The following is a 17,094-nucleotide window of genomic DNA, read 5'->3' as shown; positions in this document are numbered from 1 at the left end:
CTATTCTGTTCCATTGATCTATGTGTCTGTTTTTATGCCAGTACCATGCTGTTTTGATCACTGTAGCCTTGTAGTATAATTTGATGTCAGGTATCGTGATAACTCCCACTATGTTCTTATTTCTCAAGATTGCTGAGGCTATCTGGGGTTTTTTATGGTTCCATGTAAATTTTAAGATTATATGTTCTAATTCTGTGAAAAGTGTCCTTGGTAGTTTGATAGGGATTGCATTGAATTTGTATATTGCCTTAGTCAGTATGGGCATTTTAATGATATTAATTCTTCCTATGCAGGAGCATGGTATGTGTTTCCATCTATTTGTATCTTCTTTAATTTCTCTGTCTTCAGTGTCTTATAATTTTCTGAGTACAGATCTTTTACTTCTTTGGTTAAATTTATTCCTAGGTATTTTATAGTCTTTGAAGCACTTGTAAATGGGACTGACGTCTTAATTTCTCCTTCTGATATTTTATTATTGGTGTATACAAGCAAAGCAGTATTCTTGCCTGCCCATCCTAACGCTCAGAAATACAAGATGCTACTTATGTCGCTAATACACACTCCACCTTTTTCTAAAAGTCTTGCTACTATTTTGACTGCATATTTTGGTTTAGATTTGTGTTTCTTGTCATCTTATTACTTGGTAAGCTAAGAAATGTTAAAAGTGCCTTAAAATTTGTATACAGCATTAGCACCGGCTGCCTTCATTAGTAGTGGATGATTGCTGTTAGTTTATACGCACAGAATAACTAACTTCAGCATATTTTCCTCATGTATTCAGTGGTGATATGTGGTAATAAAATGCATTTCCCCCCAACATCTGATTTTGCTTTAGCATCAAATGTTATTTTTCAATTTTACATGTAAAAGAGAACAAGTATTATGCAACCCACGGAATTTTTACATACACAATGAAGACTTGATTACGAGTTTCTTACTAGGGAGAAAGCTCTTATGAAATGCTAGAGGTAGAATTTTTCTCCCATCTATAGTATCATTAAAACTTATTATACCTTTTGCTTAAAAATTTAAAGGAAAGTAGTTAATTTCTTCTTTTGTTCTAAAAAGGTATTATGACTATTAAACTTTTTATTCTTCTGGCATTTACCTGGAAACTCATAATGCTGTTTGTTCTATCAGAAATATATTTTTATTGGTTGCACTGGAATCCATGAATCATCAAGAGTTAGTGTATAATTAAATGATTTTTGCTCAGCAAGTCATCAAAATTTACATAGTTAAGGTTTGAAATGTTTTATCTATACAGACCTGTATCTGATTTAATTAAAAAAATTTTATTAACATAGGTATGAGCTTATTAATGATACTGGCCATCTATCTAGAGCTTTCCAAGTAATCTTGTAGTACAAATATTGAAAGATTGTTTTTAATTTTGAACATGTTTACATAATAATTTAGACATACCTGGTGCCTAAAATTAAGAAAATATTATTTTGTAGAATATTCTGCTTATACTCTGTATGTTCTCTTGGTCCTTACATTTCATAAGTATGAATGTTCTATGAAAAACATATACAGTATTTTGGGCAGATATATTTATAAGCTGTGTACTCTGAATTTACACGTCATTGAACATTTTTCAAAATCATGTTTATTTGCCACCCAGTATTTCATCTGGTAAATGTAGCATTCTTTTGTTGTTGATAACATTATTTCTGTCTTTTCTATTTTAAAATTATAGATCAAGTAATTTTTATCCTGCATGATCTAGTGCTTTCATTTGTATTTGTTACTGTTTCAGTTCTAAGCAGAACTATGAGAATATGCCTTTTGCCCCTAGATACCCAAACCTGGAGAAAGCCAGAGGTATCTGTTCTCCTGATTTTATTTAGTGTTCTCCTTTAGTCCACCAAAAATCACACCATATGTGGCATTTCCTCTGTTATGGGACATGCTGTCTCATGGGTACACGTGGCTTGTAGTTATAGCTAGCCATGGCAATGTTGGAATACTCTTCAGTAGTTTCTGTTTTTTGCCCCACCCCCCAAAAAAGGAAAAGAAAATCTATGTACTAGGTTTTGTTTTTAACAAGCATTGCCTCAGAGTTTATAAGGTTGTACTGGACTGTTGTCCAAAGGTGTTACTTTCCAAAACATTGGGCACCAGTGTAATTATAAAGCGTAAAAAGACTAAACAATACCAACTCCAACACCTTCTTTTACAGTTGAGGTAATTCTGGCCCAAAGAGTTAATTGACTTGCCTTGCCCAACTGCTCCCAACTGTCCACGGGTAGAAATGAAAACAGGACTCAGGTTTACCAGTCTTATTTTTCCCATTGTGTGAAAATCTGTAAGAACCATTTCTGGCAAGTATATAGATTATGTAGGTTATCTGGGACACTTAGCTGTCCCGTGTAACACTTGCTTATTTCCGTAGTTATACTAAATTTTCTTTAGAGGACCTTATTGTCTGTTATTATTCTTTCATTGTATGAGAATAACTACAGTGAAACAGTTAGGAGACACTGTAACACCACCATTGGGCACATCCAAGGCTATAGCAATTCATAGGAACCTAAGTGTTGAATAGAGTGGCATTCATAGAAATGTATTTTGGTTCCTTCCCATGAAATGCTTTATTTAAATAATTTGTGAAGTGACACCAAGCAACGTATTTTAAAGCTATGGCTATGGTGGATAAAAACAGGAAATAGTTTTCTTGTACAAAATGTGGATCGTTGAAAAATGATAATGGTAATTCTCATTTGCAAGTGTACTTATGCCCATTTTTACACGTGGTAGAAACTGAGGTTGAGAGTGTAATATTGTGACTTGTACAACATTGCATAACTTGTGGTGGAAACAGGATATGAACACAGATTCCTTTTCTTTTTCCCCTTTATTTACTGCCAGTAAAATGACTCACATTTGTGTCTTTTCATTGCACTCGACTGTTGAATTTAAATTTAGGGCTATTATATTCAACAGATTACGATAGACTCTGATTTTTTTTAGCCTGACACAAATTTTGGAAGAGGAGTCATCAATGATTTTGTTAGAAAAGTCTAATTAAAACCTGCAATTGCCACATAAAAGATATCTGTGACAGGAAGAAATGAATCAGTGTTGTTTAATTTTGTGTTTCGGTTCTAATTTGACCATCTGTTTAGGATTTCTGTTTTTCATGATGTGGAAAAATATATATGATTGTCAGATGTCTATTCTATAAAGTATTCACTACTTTGCAAAATCAAAGTTCCACTTTTTTTTTTTTTTTACCAAAAACTCTATGATAGTAGAAGGCAGAATTCTCTGATTTCAAATTCTTTCCAGAAGAACAAGAGGGAAGCAGAAGCAAATAAGCTGTCGACTTCTAACGTTTACTTTAATGTTTACATTTTAGGCCATTTTTGTGTAGGCTGCACTCTTTCTTTGGTGCTCCGTCTATTTTAAATTGCGTGAGTAGAAGAAAGCTGTACCTACCACAAATTAATTTGGAGGCAAATTTAAACCAGATACTCTAAATAAACACTAACTAGGCTGTTATGAGTAATTTCCTGTCAGATTCTCTCATCTTAAAAAAAACAACAACGAAAATAATAAAATGGTGAAATTAAAGGTAAAATTATAAATTTTGTGTTTGTTATTTATAAAGCATTTTTAATTGAACCACCTGTAGTCATTAAGTTTGGAGTAGTCCTTGGCTTTTACAGACAAAACATCAGACTGCTTACCATGTATGAGACACTATGCCAGATATTAAGAAACAAGTTTAGAATGTAAACGTCAAGTGACCATACAATGTGTGTGTGTGTGTATGTGGGGGAGGGTGCCGTTGTACATTCAGCTGTGACGGAGGGAGGGGCAAGAAATAAAGGAATACAGAAGTACATTTGCTCTCCATTATCCAAAATGAAATGGGTGTAGAAAAGCCATTTTCAAACTCTGTTCCTTTGGCAATGGCTTCTCTACCAACCACTGATAATCAAAGAGGTTGATTTTAAATGAATTTAAGGAGTAAAGTTTGGGTCTTCATGACCCCTGATTCGAACTTGGTTGAGAGGCCTGCCGTTTAATCCTTAACTCACTGAGTGGTTAACTACAGGGGCTTGAGAGGAAAGTAATTCTGTTGGGCACTTTCCTTTAAAATCCTACTATTAGTTTGATTTCATTTAATTTTGAAACTGTGAGTGATACCCATAGTGTAGGAATTAGGCTGGATAATGGCACATGGATTTATTTAGTTGTGTGGAAAGCCAAGGGAAATAGGCCACATGAAGCGTTCTATATCTGTTTCAGTGCTTTGCTTGAAGTTTAGCAGTCCTATCTTGCTTTGGTAGACCCTAAAAGGGAATATAAAATGAATGTCCAGGTTTGTTTTCATTGAGTTTTTTCTTTCATTGCTATTTAAAATGCTTGTTGACTCAATCCATTTCGTCATTTAATGGTGAACAAGCAATATCCTGTAAATTTTAGGAAAAAAAACAGCTAGGGGGTGCTTATTGTATATATGAGTTATATCATTTGGAGATTTGTTTTTAAACTTTTTTTTTCATATTCTTTCATAAGAATAAATGCATGCTTAAACATCCTTTATGAAAAAAAAGGAGGGAAAGAAATTCTGATGGTTTTTAAAGACACTGTAAGCTTATAAACATTTCTCTGGAGATGAATGATACATTCTTTTTTCTTCTGAAAGATTAAACAATGTTCGTTCCAAATGCATAATCTGAAACTCTAGTTGTTTGTTTCCTTGTCCATATTTTGTTTCAGAAATAGAAATGCATCAAAAGTGGCTGATTTTAAATAATGTTATTTCTGTTTCCAGGCATTTGACTCAATAGAAATACGTAATAATTACAAAATGATCCTAAAACTTAATGAATGCATAAAATACCCTTTAGAGATATTTTTGTTTCCAACTTTGAATTTTAATTTCTAGGAATGTATCCAATACATATCCAACACCTTTTTGATTATGCTGCCAATGATCTTTGTGTTGCTCAATATTCTGCGAGCAAAAGATACTAAAAAGCCTGAGGCAAAAATAATTTCCTTAAATGGGGTTAGAAGTTTAAATTTGAATTTGCATTTTTTTATTTCTGTCTTATGGATAACTTTCCTAAGCCTAAGACCAGGTTATGAATTGGAAAGTCTTTCCACATCCAAGTTTTAAGACACATCGAAGCATATATCCAGTGTTCTAATTATGCCTTTACTTTTTCTATTAGCTCTACTGCTTTACTGATCTTCTCAGTTCTTATTCTTAACATATTATTAATCATAACTTCTTTCTCTCCTTTGAAGGAAGTAATGTAAAGTGTCTACTCATAAAGCACAAAGAAGAATATATCTAACCCACAACGTAGTAGCGTTTTTATTTTAGGAAACCAGTCTTCTAGTAGGAATTACAATGTTCTTTTGCTTTCTAAATGCATATAAAGAATCACCTCATTCTCTCACACATGGACCCCCTTCCTAGTTCATCAGCAGATCTTGTTGGTTCTAGCCTCAAAACTTACTCTGCATCTGATTACTCCTTACCACCGGCAGCGGTCTCACTTTTGTGACATCAGCTTGCTTTGACAGTTATAATAACCAGCTACTGAAAAGATGGTTACCCTCAGTGAGTTCACTAATTAATTTATTGCAAAAACCAACTGACTGAAACACGAAATATTGTTTGAGTTCAGAGATTCTGTTTTTTTCCTCATTGTTGTATAGTTGGGGTCTACTATTCTTGACACATAGAGAATACACTCAAGAAAAATGCTTGTGGAATGTAAAGAACATAACAGGATATATATGTTCCAGAACATTTATTGATTGACTGCTATGTGAGACACTCTACCAGGTGCTGGGATATTTAAATGAAGATCTTTGCTCCTAGAGGAACTCGCTGTCTGGTGAGGAGACAGACATGAAAGATACACGCGGGAGTAAGTGCTATAGCAGAAGCTCATATAAAGCGCCACGGGAGCATAGAGAGGGCAACTTGTCTACCTGAGAGCTCCGGTTATCTGTCTTGTTATGTTATCTATGTGGGTGAGGAAGCAGGTGCGTGTTATTGGACTTTTATAATGAAGAAAAAATGCAGTTCATGACCTTTCCCTGTCCTCTTTATTCCTGAGTAGCATTGGGTTCACAGGTGGCAAAGGATATGTCCTTTGTAGGTCGAATCCATGGAGACTTTTTCAGAGTGATCTGAGGTATGGATTTTTAGAAGTGTTGTTACTTGGTTTTGTTTTTTGTTTACTTTTTTGATACCAGTCTACGTGTTTAATATATAGCTATATTTTGAATTTCAGACATCTACCATCATATAAGATCTTCGATTTTTAAGAAGTAAGTTTGTAAAAAAGTATGGTGTGACCAGCACTTCATATGTTATTTACTTATTTATTTATTGGCTGTTTTGCAAGACAGCTTGAACTGCAGTGTGGGAATTTTCCAGATTAAACTCTTCCCAGGTTTCCTGTAACATCCATAGTAGATCCTTCTCTTGTAGTCGCGCTACAGTTTCTGCCTTGCTTTGCGTTTCATATTGTATCTTAACTTCCTCGCAGCTGAGTCAACTGTTGGCATAAGTAATGTGAGCCTTCTTTAGAGAGTCAGATAAACAGCTTCCAGACAGATCCAATTTTTGTTCAGGACAGTTTCATAATTTGCCTTGTAATGCTAGTGTCCTGGATTTAAGGCTTATGCATTTGTCGAGTTACAGAGATACTCTTTCTCAGAACGTTTTAGGTGATGTGTAGAGGTCTAAAGTTTCAACAAGTCACGCTTCCAACAACTTTGAATTACATTACATTGTGTTAGTTTTTATTTCAGCTTTTAATATTATTTGATCTCTCTCTACCTCTCATCCTATCTCTCCCCCACCCCCGCTGATGTATTGGAGATGGCATTGGGGCTGAAATATTGTCACGCTTACTTATTCAAGTTAGTGTTCAGTAAAGGAAAAACATTAGCTTTGTAAACTAATGATCTATTTAGTTGTGTGAGTGTGCTTTATTTACCATAATGTTTGTTAAGATGTGTGAAGAATTGTTTTCATTTCATGTAATAGCCATATTGGAAATAAAGTGGCTTTTTTCGAACTCTTAAGACATTGAAGGAATTTCATAAACTTTTACTAAGGAGATAACATTTTGGACATGCTCTAATTTATTGAAGGTATTCTATTTCCATTAAGATCGTGTCTCCTTAAAATCTTTACAGCCTTTGGGAAAGTGAATGTTCTGAGTTGTAAAGAGCGTGCTGAAACACAAATGTGTAAGTAGAGCAGCATTTCTTATTCTTTGAATTACAGGTCCTTTGATCAAGCTGTTCAACTTTGTGTGTGTGTCTGTGTGTGTGTGTGTGTGTGTGACATGAGATTGTAAGCAGTATTGTTTATTTCCTTTAGACACAAATGTCAATAATGTTCTTTCCTGTTCTGAAATGGAAGCTTCTTAAAACCTTTGCTGTCTTGTGGAACTGTACATGATTAGTGTGTGATAAGTATTCTTTTTAACTAAAATCTGCCAAGAACAGACTTTATGTGCACACAGAGTACCTCTCCAGTGTGGATGGATAGCCACCAAAAGTTTAGAATATTGTGCATGCTCAATGGCTTTTTCCCCTTTTTTTGTGGTCTATTCTGAATTTGCCAATATGTCATATATTTTCTTTTGTGATAAGGCTCATTCAGAAATATTTTTTGTTATTCTTTCTACTTTAAGACTACGTTAGTCCCCACATAACCTTCTGGTAACTTTTTCTGAGTTTTTCACATTGGCTTTCTTAACTCCAGTTTTAAAAACTTGACCTTTCTAGCATCTTAATAGAGAGCACTTGTCAGGGAGTCAGGGGATGCAGGTTGTGGGTTGTAGGCTCCTTGACTTTAGTGAAGTTACTTAGGTTGTTTGAATTTTGGTTTCCTCATCTGTAAAATTAAGGATCGAGTTTGTTCTCTTAGATTCTTCCTCAAACTCAGCCATGGTCTAGGATATCTCTCTTCGTGGATCATATAGACTGCTTCGGTCAGCTTCATCTCAGTCTATCCCTACATTCTCTGCCTCCCTCCACCTTCCCACAAAGAATATTCGTATAGTCCCCAAACCCAGGCATCTGTGTCCATTCAATTCGAAGCATTGCAGTTGGAATAACTGTGTCTTCCATATTTCTAAACAGTCTCTAAAATATCTTGTCTTACCAGCTTTTTGTTTTAGAATTGCTGTTCCCTTTGAATTCACTAGATGATCAGGGAATAGCCATGATAGTGCTTAAATATTATCATCTCCCCTTATTAATCTATATGCCCCCAAATCAGGCAGGATGAATAGATTAATGTCAGCCAGTTTCCCACTCCTCCCACAGAGTTATCTGTGCTTGCTCCATTAGTGAAGGTATTTCTGAAACATGAAACTGGGAGGAAAAAGCCAATTTATTTGGTGCTGCAGTTAGTATAAACATAGATATTCTCAAGCCATAAGAATGGGGCCAAATAAAACTTGTGTACTTTAATGCAGGTATTTGTTGGTTCATGAGGGCAGGAACCTTATTGTCTCACTATCTCTGGTCCTAATAACCAGAAGAATGTCTCACCATAGTAGGCCTTCCATAAAAATGAGTTGAATGAGTGAGTAAATGAGATTGCAGTTGCTTAAGTACAGAATGGAAAAGCTAACTTAACTCTTAGATTTAGGATCTTGGAGCACATGCCAGAGGATGGAGAACCAGTACGGGGGGGTGTTTGGAACCTAGTTCAATAACAGAACATGGACCTTTACTTGGAACGGTAGAAGATTTAGGAATGGTGGAAAATTCATTTATTTACTTTAATTCTTGAATATAGCACTTAGACTAATGGAGAGATTTTACAGTTTTGTCTAGTATTCTGTTCCTTGAAACTTGAGCTAGTCGTGCAGGGGTTGGCTGAGCATCTGTCAGAAACGTAAAAGATAAAAGAAGGGATTCCCGAAAGAAGAGATAGTGGAACCCGCTGATCTCAGGTCCAGTGAGCTCACAGTTCTGTGAGTCTTACTTCAAAGGGAGGTCAGACGTGGCACGCTAATTGTCTCGTGGGGGATGGTGAAATGGATAATGACATTTTCGGTCTCTGCTGAAGAGGTTGAACTTACAGAGCCTTTCCTGACAATATAAACATTTTAAGAATATCAATATATGGAAATAGTTTTGTTTTCCTCTTAATAAAAGTCATAGCAGAGGGCAGGAAAGTGATAGTGGATAAAAGAAAGAGGGCTGTGAGGGCAACGAGAACAGAAAAGATCAATTAGAACATCAGTGTGAATTGTGTGGATTTAGATTATGAACAGTTATCCTCTAAATGCACCAGTAAACCCCCGATAGAGTGTTTTCTCTATTAACATCAGACCGGCAAGAACACTGCAGCAGTCTGGAGGCTGTATGCATAGAGGAAACCGCTTAGCACACCTCAGGAGCCTCTGCGTGTATGTCTGCATGGTAATTGAGGAAATGATGTTTACAGTGCTGAATTTGAGTCTTTAAAAAAAGATTTAAATCCCTTATTCAGCGAAGTTGGGGAGTTTAAAAATGATTATAAATATGTTTTGTGGTCTCCTGAAATAAACAGTTTATTGAGGGAGACAGGTGCAGAAACAAATAATTATATTACAGCTTGGTACTTTTTTTTTTAAACTATGATATGAATAATGTGCTGTGGGAACACTCTGCATTGGGAGATCAGGAAAGAAAGGAGACTGGGTCTTGAAGGATAAACTCTGAAGGATAAGAAGTGTAGATGGCAGGTATGCCTACATGTGCCTCCTCGGACCAGCTTGATGTGTACAGCTCTGAAGTTGCACGATTTCCAAAGGAGATCGCATTTGTCCTGATGAGTTCTTGTTGCTATGTAACAGCAATACAGAGTCAAGTATCCTTACCTGGGGGCCTGACAGAAAGGTTGCTTGCTCATAAGTAAACTGTAAAATCATCAAATATTGTTCAGACCCAGGATGTTAATTTTTCAGAGAGGCTCCTAGACGAGAGCAAGACTTGGCGAAGATAATGATGTATCTAAAGAAATGTATCAGTCAGGAAGGAGAGTGTGTCAGAATCTGAATGCAGACAGAGGAGAAAGTTAGGGAGATGTATCAGCAGTCTCCATCCAAACGCTACCCAGGAGAATGGAGCACTCTTGTTATTGAGCTTTGTAAATCCCTGATGTGGAGGGAGTGTGCGGACCCTCCAGGCTGCCTTTAGAGTGATGCCGTTTAAACATTGTTTCATAAAACAACCCCCCCTGCTCTGATTTCCTGTTCATTAAACAGCATTCTGATTATAATTTGCCCTCATCTAGATTGGTCTACAGGGAGAAAAATGTACTGGTTATGCTGACACAAGCATTCCGATCCATATGGCAGTTCTATGGTTCGCCTTGTAAACTAATGTAGTTAATTGAGTGGCATTCTAGTTTGTATATTAGTCTCTTGTGAGCTTAATGTTACTCTACTGCTGAGAGACACTCCACTCAGAGTACCCAAAAGAAAAGAAAATTCAGTTCCTAAGTTTCCGAAGCTGAGATCCAGACCAGGATGATGTACTCATCAAAGTAAATGCTGTCTATTGCCTACTAACTCCTTTTGAAACAGTATAAAAACAGTACAACTTGAAGCAGAGTTACACACGTCAGATTGGTCGGAGGAGACGCATGTAGCATATTTGAAAAGCTGCAAGAAGTTAAAATATGAGAGAGTGGAAAGGAAGGCCACGAGGCTGGAGAGAAGGGCAGAAGCAGAGAGGCTGTGATAGGACTCTGTTCTTTTGGGCAGAGGGTGTTTATCCTTTGTTTTTAGAAGTAAGTTGAAAGAAAATATTATGTGTGATTATTCTGCTGAAATACCATTCTCCCTTTCATGATTGATTTTTATTGAACAGCTAAATCTCTTTGTTATTTTACATTGACGCTGAGGTTTTTAACCACCTTATTTTCCTGCTTGTGTTGTATTTACTAGGGTAGGGAGAGATGATTAGGCTGCTAGGTGATGATTGAGGGCAAAACGAACCAGCCTTCGTGATTTTTTGGTCCACTGTTTACACTTAGAATTCTAGCGATTCTGTTCCTTTTTTCCACGCCTTGTGCAGTATGACTTCAGTTCCTCTAGTAATGGAATTGTGTAATCATGATTGAAAATTGTTTTGCCTACAGGGGGCCCCCAAGTCCTTGTAATGTCTTAGAGGGTTCCTTAGAAATCTCTTTTCATTAAATGTATTTGCTTACTTCAAAAGTGCCTCCATCTTGTTTTCATCAAACTTTCATGACACAAAACATTTGTGTAGTATAACTGCATTTGAAAACTTAGACTTTTTAAAACTGACGTTTTGATGAGATAAAGATAGTAACACTTATTTTTTTTCCTGAAATGAAGGCACTGACACTTATCTTTTTTGACATTTTGCATTTTCTAGTGTTTTACTAATATTTATTGAGAGCTCAAAGTCAGTACGTAGCATCAGCTTTTACTCTTCGATCCATCAATGGCATCACATTATTAAAATGGTAAAGGAAGTGTTTTCATCTTTTGGTTACAGAACTGCTATGATTTTCTTTGCCAAGTGTCCACTGACCAGTTCCCTCGATGTCCTACGTATGAATTCTCTGTAACTTGACCTCAGTTAATGAGTAGGCAGAATGTTTGATTTTAGTAAAGTGAAGGGACTGACAGGTCTGTTTTCTAATACACGTTGAGTTATTTGTGCAGATATTTTACAGGTTTGTTCCTTGCCTCCACTTAATAATTGTTTGTATTTCTTATCAATGCTTTAGGAGAAACATATAAGCAGTGAAGAAGAACACTTAAGGAGGATGGAAGAGGCCAGATTGCAGCTCAAGGATCAACTTCTTTGTCTGGAGACTGAACAGGAGTCCATTCTCGGTGTTATAGGAAAGGAAATTGATGCAGCTTGTAAAACCTTCTCCAGGGACTCGATGGAGAAACTGAAAGTAATCATGAGTTCTCATTGTGCCTTTCACTTTGTTTCTTAATATATAATTATAATAAGATTTTAATGCGTGGTTATATGGTAATCACATTTTTATTCTGCAAAGTTTATGAAAAAAAATAACACGTTGCATTTTTTTTTAGAACGAGGTGCTATATCTATTGCACAGTCATGGTGAGAGAAAGTATGCTGTTATTCCATTGAATTGCCTGTGTCTCACCCTGTAAAAGAAAATGTCTTACAAGAGAGGCAGCAGTTCTGACTAAAACATATCCTTGGAGTCAAGATGCCTAGATTTTGAGTTTTCTATTATCACAGGCCATTTTTGTTTTTGTTAGTATATTACTATATTACTGGCAAACATCTATGGAGTACTTTATTACAGGTACTGTGGTAAGTGCCCTGTATGTATTCTCTCCCTTAACCCCTGAAACCACGCTGTCCTTTAGGTACTCTTATTAAGTTCCTTTTAGACAAGAGAAAGCAAAGCTTAGAAGGGTTAAATCAGTTGTCCCTGGCCATATATCTAGTTAAATGCTATAACTAGGGCTTCAAACGTTGGAGTCTAACACTGGATCTTAAACAAGTAACCCTAGACTATTTGCCATCCCTGTTTGAACAAATTACATTTAATTTCATTTTTCTACCTTTAAAATGGAATATTGTTACTCAATTTATTGTTCTAGTGAAATGATAAATAAAAACAGAAGTAATTGTGGATATTCTGAATTCCTTGAAGGTAAGCAACTCCATTAACTCTAAGTTCTAGTAATGCTATATTATTATATATACAGAAAGCATCACATTGCTTAAATATAATATAACCTGACACATCGTTTAGCTATCACTTATTCCTGTATTTATTTCATTTAATGATATAACAGTACTCAAATTATGTAATGGTATTATGCATGAGGGCTTTAAAAAATACCTTTTTAGGTGTTTCTTCTTTTTATTTTGTCATTTATCTTTTTTTTCTCATATGAAATCATCTTCTCATCTCATACTACTTTCCCCTCTCTTTTCCTTCTCTTCCTCCCCATTTTTTTTCCCTTCTCTATTTTAAGTGGTGTTTTGAAGAAAATAGAACTATAATTTTACCTTTGCAGTTAAAGGTCTCTTAGAATTCAACTTTAACAGAAACATTTCAGCTGCTAGAACTTGGTGGAGTTCATGGAATTTCTACAATATGTATTTCTATATGCATTTTTAAAACACCTCAGGTGTACGTTTGGGAGGACTATGAGCCGAATATGAGAAGTAATTGGTTTTAGGGTAAAAAATGAACTCTTTTAGTCCTGTTATAGGGCCTGTTCTAATGCTGTTTTTTTTCTTTTTCCTGTCTAATGATGCTGTATTTATTTAAGATTTGTCTTATTTACATATATTGAAAGGATGTGTGGCCTTGAAATCCTAATTTCATTTAAAAGGATACATATAACAATGCAATATTTATTCCATATTTAAGTATTTATGTCAGGATGACTTGCTTTCAGTCAAGTAGAGATGTAAAAATGGAAACTTTTGGATCATGCTATAAGATATATAAACCTTGTTATGGGCAATTACAGGCTAAAACATAGTGTGCACATAGCAGATTGCTTAAATATTTTCTTCATGAAGTGAAAACATATTCCAACATATTCTGAAAGGCACCCTATTCTTTAATAGGCTTTCAGGAATGGAATGATTGTGGTAATGGGTCTTTACACCTCTTTCCCTAGAGAGAAACTAATTCAGCCCAAGTGATGGGTGGAAAGTAAATCTGAAAGAATGGAAAGTCTATTAAGTTTTTTTTAAGAGCACAATTTTTTCATTGTGGGTCTCTTTCCATTTATAACTTCTGTTTTTTCATTCCTATAAACTTGGGGAAAAAAAAGATTACCCAAGAACACAATATTTGCTCTCACCTTAAAGAAACCACCCATGGTGTTAAAACAAAATTTATTCTTTGCTTTATAGTTCAGAGATCTGTGGGAGAGTGGTGGTCCTTGTAAAATGTTTTCATAAAATAGAATAATTCCAATTATTCTTTGTCATTTGTTGATTTTTGAAATATTGCTGATGAAATTTTCAGCCATTTTATATGAAGAGAGGGACTGGATTGAATAATAGATATGTAACAAATGACCCTGAGAAAACTCATGGGGAATATTGGTATTATTTCTTATTACATTTTTCTCTTTCCAGCCACCATATTTATTATTCTGCTTTAGTAAATGCCTTTAGTGTCTGAAGACTTAAGGACAGACACTTAACTAAACCACCACCATTATAAAACAATTAGGACAATGTCTAAATTAAAGATAGATAATTTTCTTAGGCCAGTCTTTGATAATTCAAGAGCTTTCCTCATAACACTTGGTCTGGGTATTCCATTTATTTGTAGAGCATTAAGAGGATAGGCATTGGATGAAGAGAGAAGTTTTCCCTATGAACCTGAGTGATTAGGGAAAATTTCACTGAAAAGGCAGGGAGGGCATGAGAGTTGGATGAGATTTAGATAGTGAGAAAATTTGAATGAGAGAAAGGTTGGACATAAACATACAACACTTGTATATGGCATGTGGTTGGCACTCATCATGTGTTCACTATATGCCTGAATGAATTACCTAATAGTATTCCTTAAGGGAGTGATGTGCACACAACGTCAGTAGGTATGGAAGTATTTGAAAATAGGAATAGACACCTCTCTCAGAGGAATAGGATATTTTTAAGCAGAACATTTCTAGAAAGAAAAGTCCTGCAAAAATATCATAGGTAGCACAAGGGTCACCAAAAGTAGGAATTGAGAAAAAAAAATATGTGTATTTACAATTGTAAACTCACTGACAACCTTTGAGTACAAGTTCTGTCAGTGGTAATGCAGAACCAGATGGCAATGATTTTATAAATGAGTCAGTGTGAAGGAAATCAGAGCAGCTGGTATAGACAACCTATTTATTGTAGGATTTTGTTACCATCACGAAATATAAAGCAATGTTTGCATGAAGTCATGTTGATTATTTTCTGTCAGTTCTACAAAACCATTAATGAGACAAAATGGCCCTCATAGTATAAAATTAAAGAAGGATAAATGAGACAAAGAATTAAGTTTCTATGTAATTACATCTAACCCACTGTGAAATATATTACATGCAGCAAGACTGAGGAAAAGAAACAAACAAAAAAGGAAGTAAACAGGTTTAATAGGTTTAATTGAGACTGCTTGCCACGCAGAGCTCTGTAGAATCAGCCTGCAGAGATTCTAGCAATGTTAGCACTCAAGAGTTGATTCATGTCTCTAAACTTGAGCTAAATATTTACTGTCAAAACATACATAATATATATGTGCTTACAGAAATAGACATGTTAAATAAATGATGGTTTAGAATTGGTGAAGTACTTGGTATGAACTTTTTTCTTTGTAAACCCTTAAGTTTAGGCACTAAACTTTTGGATGTTATGGTGAAAAATTTCATTTATGTAAATTCATTTCAGAGAAAAATCTACTTTTAATAGATTATTTCCTCTTTTTTGTAGGTTTTTTCATCTGTTGCTGATATTAATTATGACCCACATCGCTGGTTAGCAGAAAGCAAGGTAATTAATCTTTGAATCCTGAAGTTTCCATAATATTTATGACCTTCAAGATATCCTCTTTGGGCTAGTCGTATATTTTGTCACATAAATGAGCATATGAAGTTGTAGTACTTCATTGCTGGGAAAGATGTCGTTGTAATGCATTTAAGAAACCTCCATGTTCCTTTAGTTTAACATTTAAAAAGTAGCTTAAATACATAGGGATAGAATGAGTGAATAAAGAAAGGTAAAACTGTTGAAATATTAAAACTAGATCATCAGGAGACAAATTCTTCTGCCTTTTCCTGGGGATACGCAATGTCTCTGGAAGTGTACAAAGGTCAGTGCAGCTCTAACCAACCTCCATTTACACATATATACTTATTGTTAATATTTTGGTTCCTGAGAGTAAGCTCAAAGCCTGCCAAATCCCTGTGTGGCTTAAGCAAATCCCTTTACTTCTCTGGATGTCTTGTTTCCTCATTTACAAAATTGGAGGGATTAGCTTTGTGTTCTGAAGATAACTTTCCTGCTTCATAGTTCTTTGGCATTATGATTCAAATTACATGGAAGGTAAGCAAATATAAGTAAAATTAAACAATTTGCTAATTTTAGCAAAAAGATTCTTCTACCGTGGGATAATTTTCAGCTCTCTTCATATATCAAATCAACTTGGAAATTCAAATATATAGTAATTAAGGTATATAGTAATTTATAGAAATTAAAACCTAGAGAAAATTATGACCACATAAGATGTAATCTGTTTATTTAAGTATCAATACTTAAGCACTTGCATTCTTTTCTAGACTAGTTGTTTTTCAGATGTGACATACTAAAATGGAAAATGTTCCATCCCATTTAATTCTGTATGAAGACCAACTGTGCTATAAACCTGATCAACTGTGGTCCAACTTAGGATTTCATTGCAAGAAAGAACCTTTAAGTTGTATAGTGTCCTTATTTAAAAATATGAGGAAAGTGAGATTTCAGAGAAGGTATGACTTTTCCAGTGCCATATAAAAATGGAAAAATGGATTACATACCATGTCAGACTCGTAATTAATGTTCTTAACCATTATGTGTATTGCCACCTAAAGTCTTTGTTCATTCAGCCAAGATTTATTGATAGTTTACTTTTCTTGTGTACAGACATTGGGGATGTAAGTGTTAGCAAGCCGTGGAAGTTGATACGGGAAATAGAGATGTAAACAAATTTTGAAAATCCTTACGTTGTGTTATATTGTTATAGAAATATGTAAACATTGACAAAGGAATACAGAAGAAGGAAGAACTAACTAACTATGATGTTTGTATTGGGAGGATAAGAGGGTATGATGCACGTCACAGAAGACTTGTGCAAAAATGCAATGTTTAAACATGGTCATACACAAAATATGTGGAAGTTCTCCAGGTGGCTAATTATAGGTATAACAAAGGCAAAAAGATGAAAATATTTGAATAAACACAGATAATGCCCTGAGATTGATGTATAAGGAACAGATAGGGAAGGGGTGTTGGAAAGACAAGATTTACCTTTGAAGGTAAGATATGCGTTAGAGAAGCCCCCCCCAAAAAAAAATTATTAAGAAACTAATAGTATTATGA

General features: G+C 35.1%; 1 protein-coding gene across 9 annotated transcripts in view; it reads left to right on the top strand.

The window, feature by feature from the left end:
- The window catches only part of CEP128 (centrosomal protein 128), a 345,597-nt gene that overhangs the window by 116,488 nt on the left and 212,015 nt on the right, over positions 1–17,094 (top strand). For all 9 annotated transcript variants that reach the window (XM_074327098.2, XM_074327095.2, XM_074327093.2 and 6 more), the window contains 2 exons: positions 11,753–11,929; positions 15,451–15,510. In XM_074327098.2, coding sequence (XP_074183199.2) covers positions 11,753–11,929; positions 15,451–15,510 — 237 coding nt within the window. The remainder of the gene's footprint in view (positions 1–11,752; positions 11,930–15,450; positions 15,511–17,094) is intronic.

The sequence above is a fragment of the Rhinolophus sinicus genome, chromosome 3 (genome assembly GCF_057876585.1).
Source record: "Rhinolophus sinicus isolate RSI-liver-muscle chromosome 3, RSI-T2T, whole genome shotgun sequence".
Lineage (NCBI taxonomy): Eukaryota > Metazoa > Chordata > Mammalia > Chiroptera > Rhinolophidae > Rhinolophus > Rhinolophus sinicus.
Note: the sequence above shows the minus strand (reverse complement) of the source record. Positions and strands in the feature narration are given on the sequence as shown.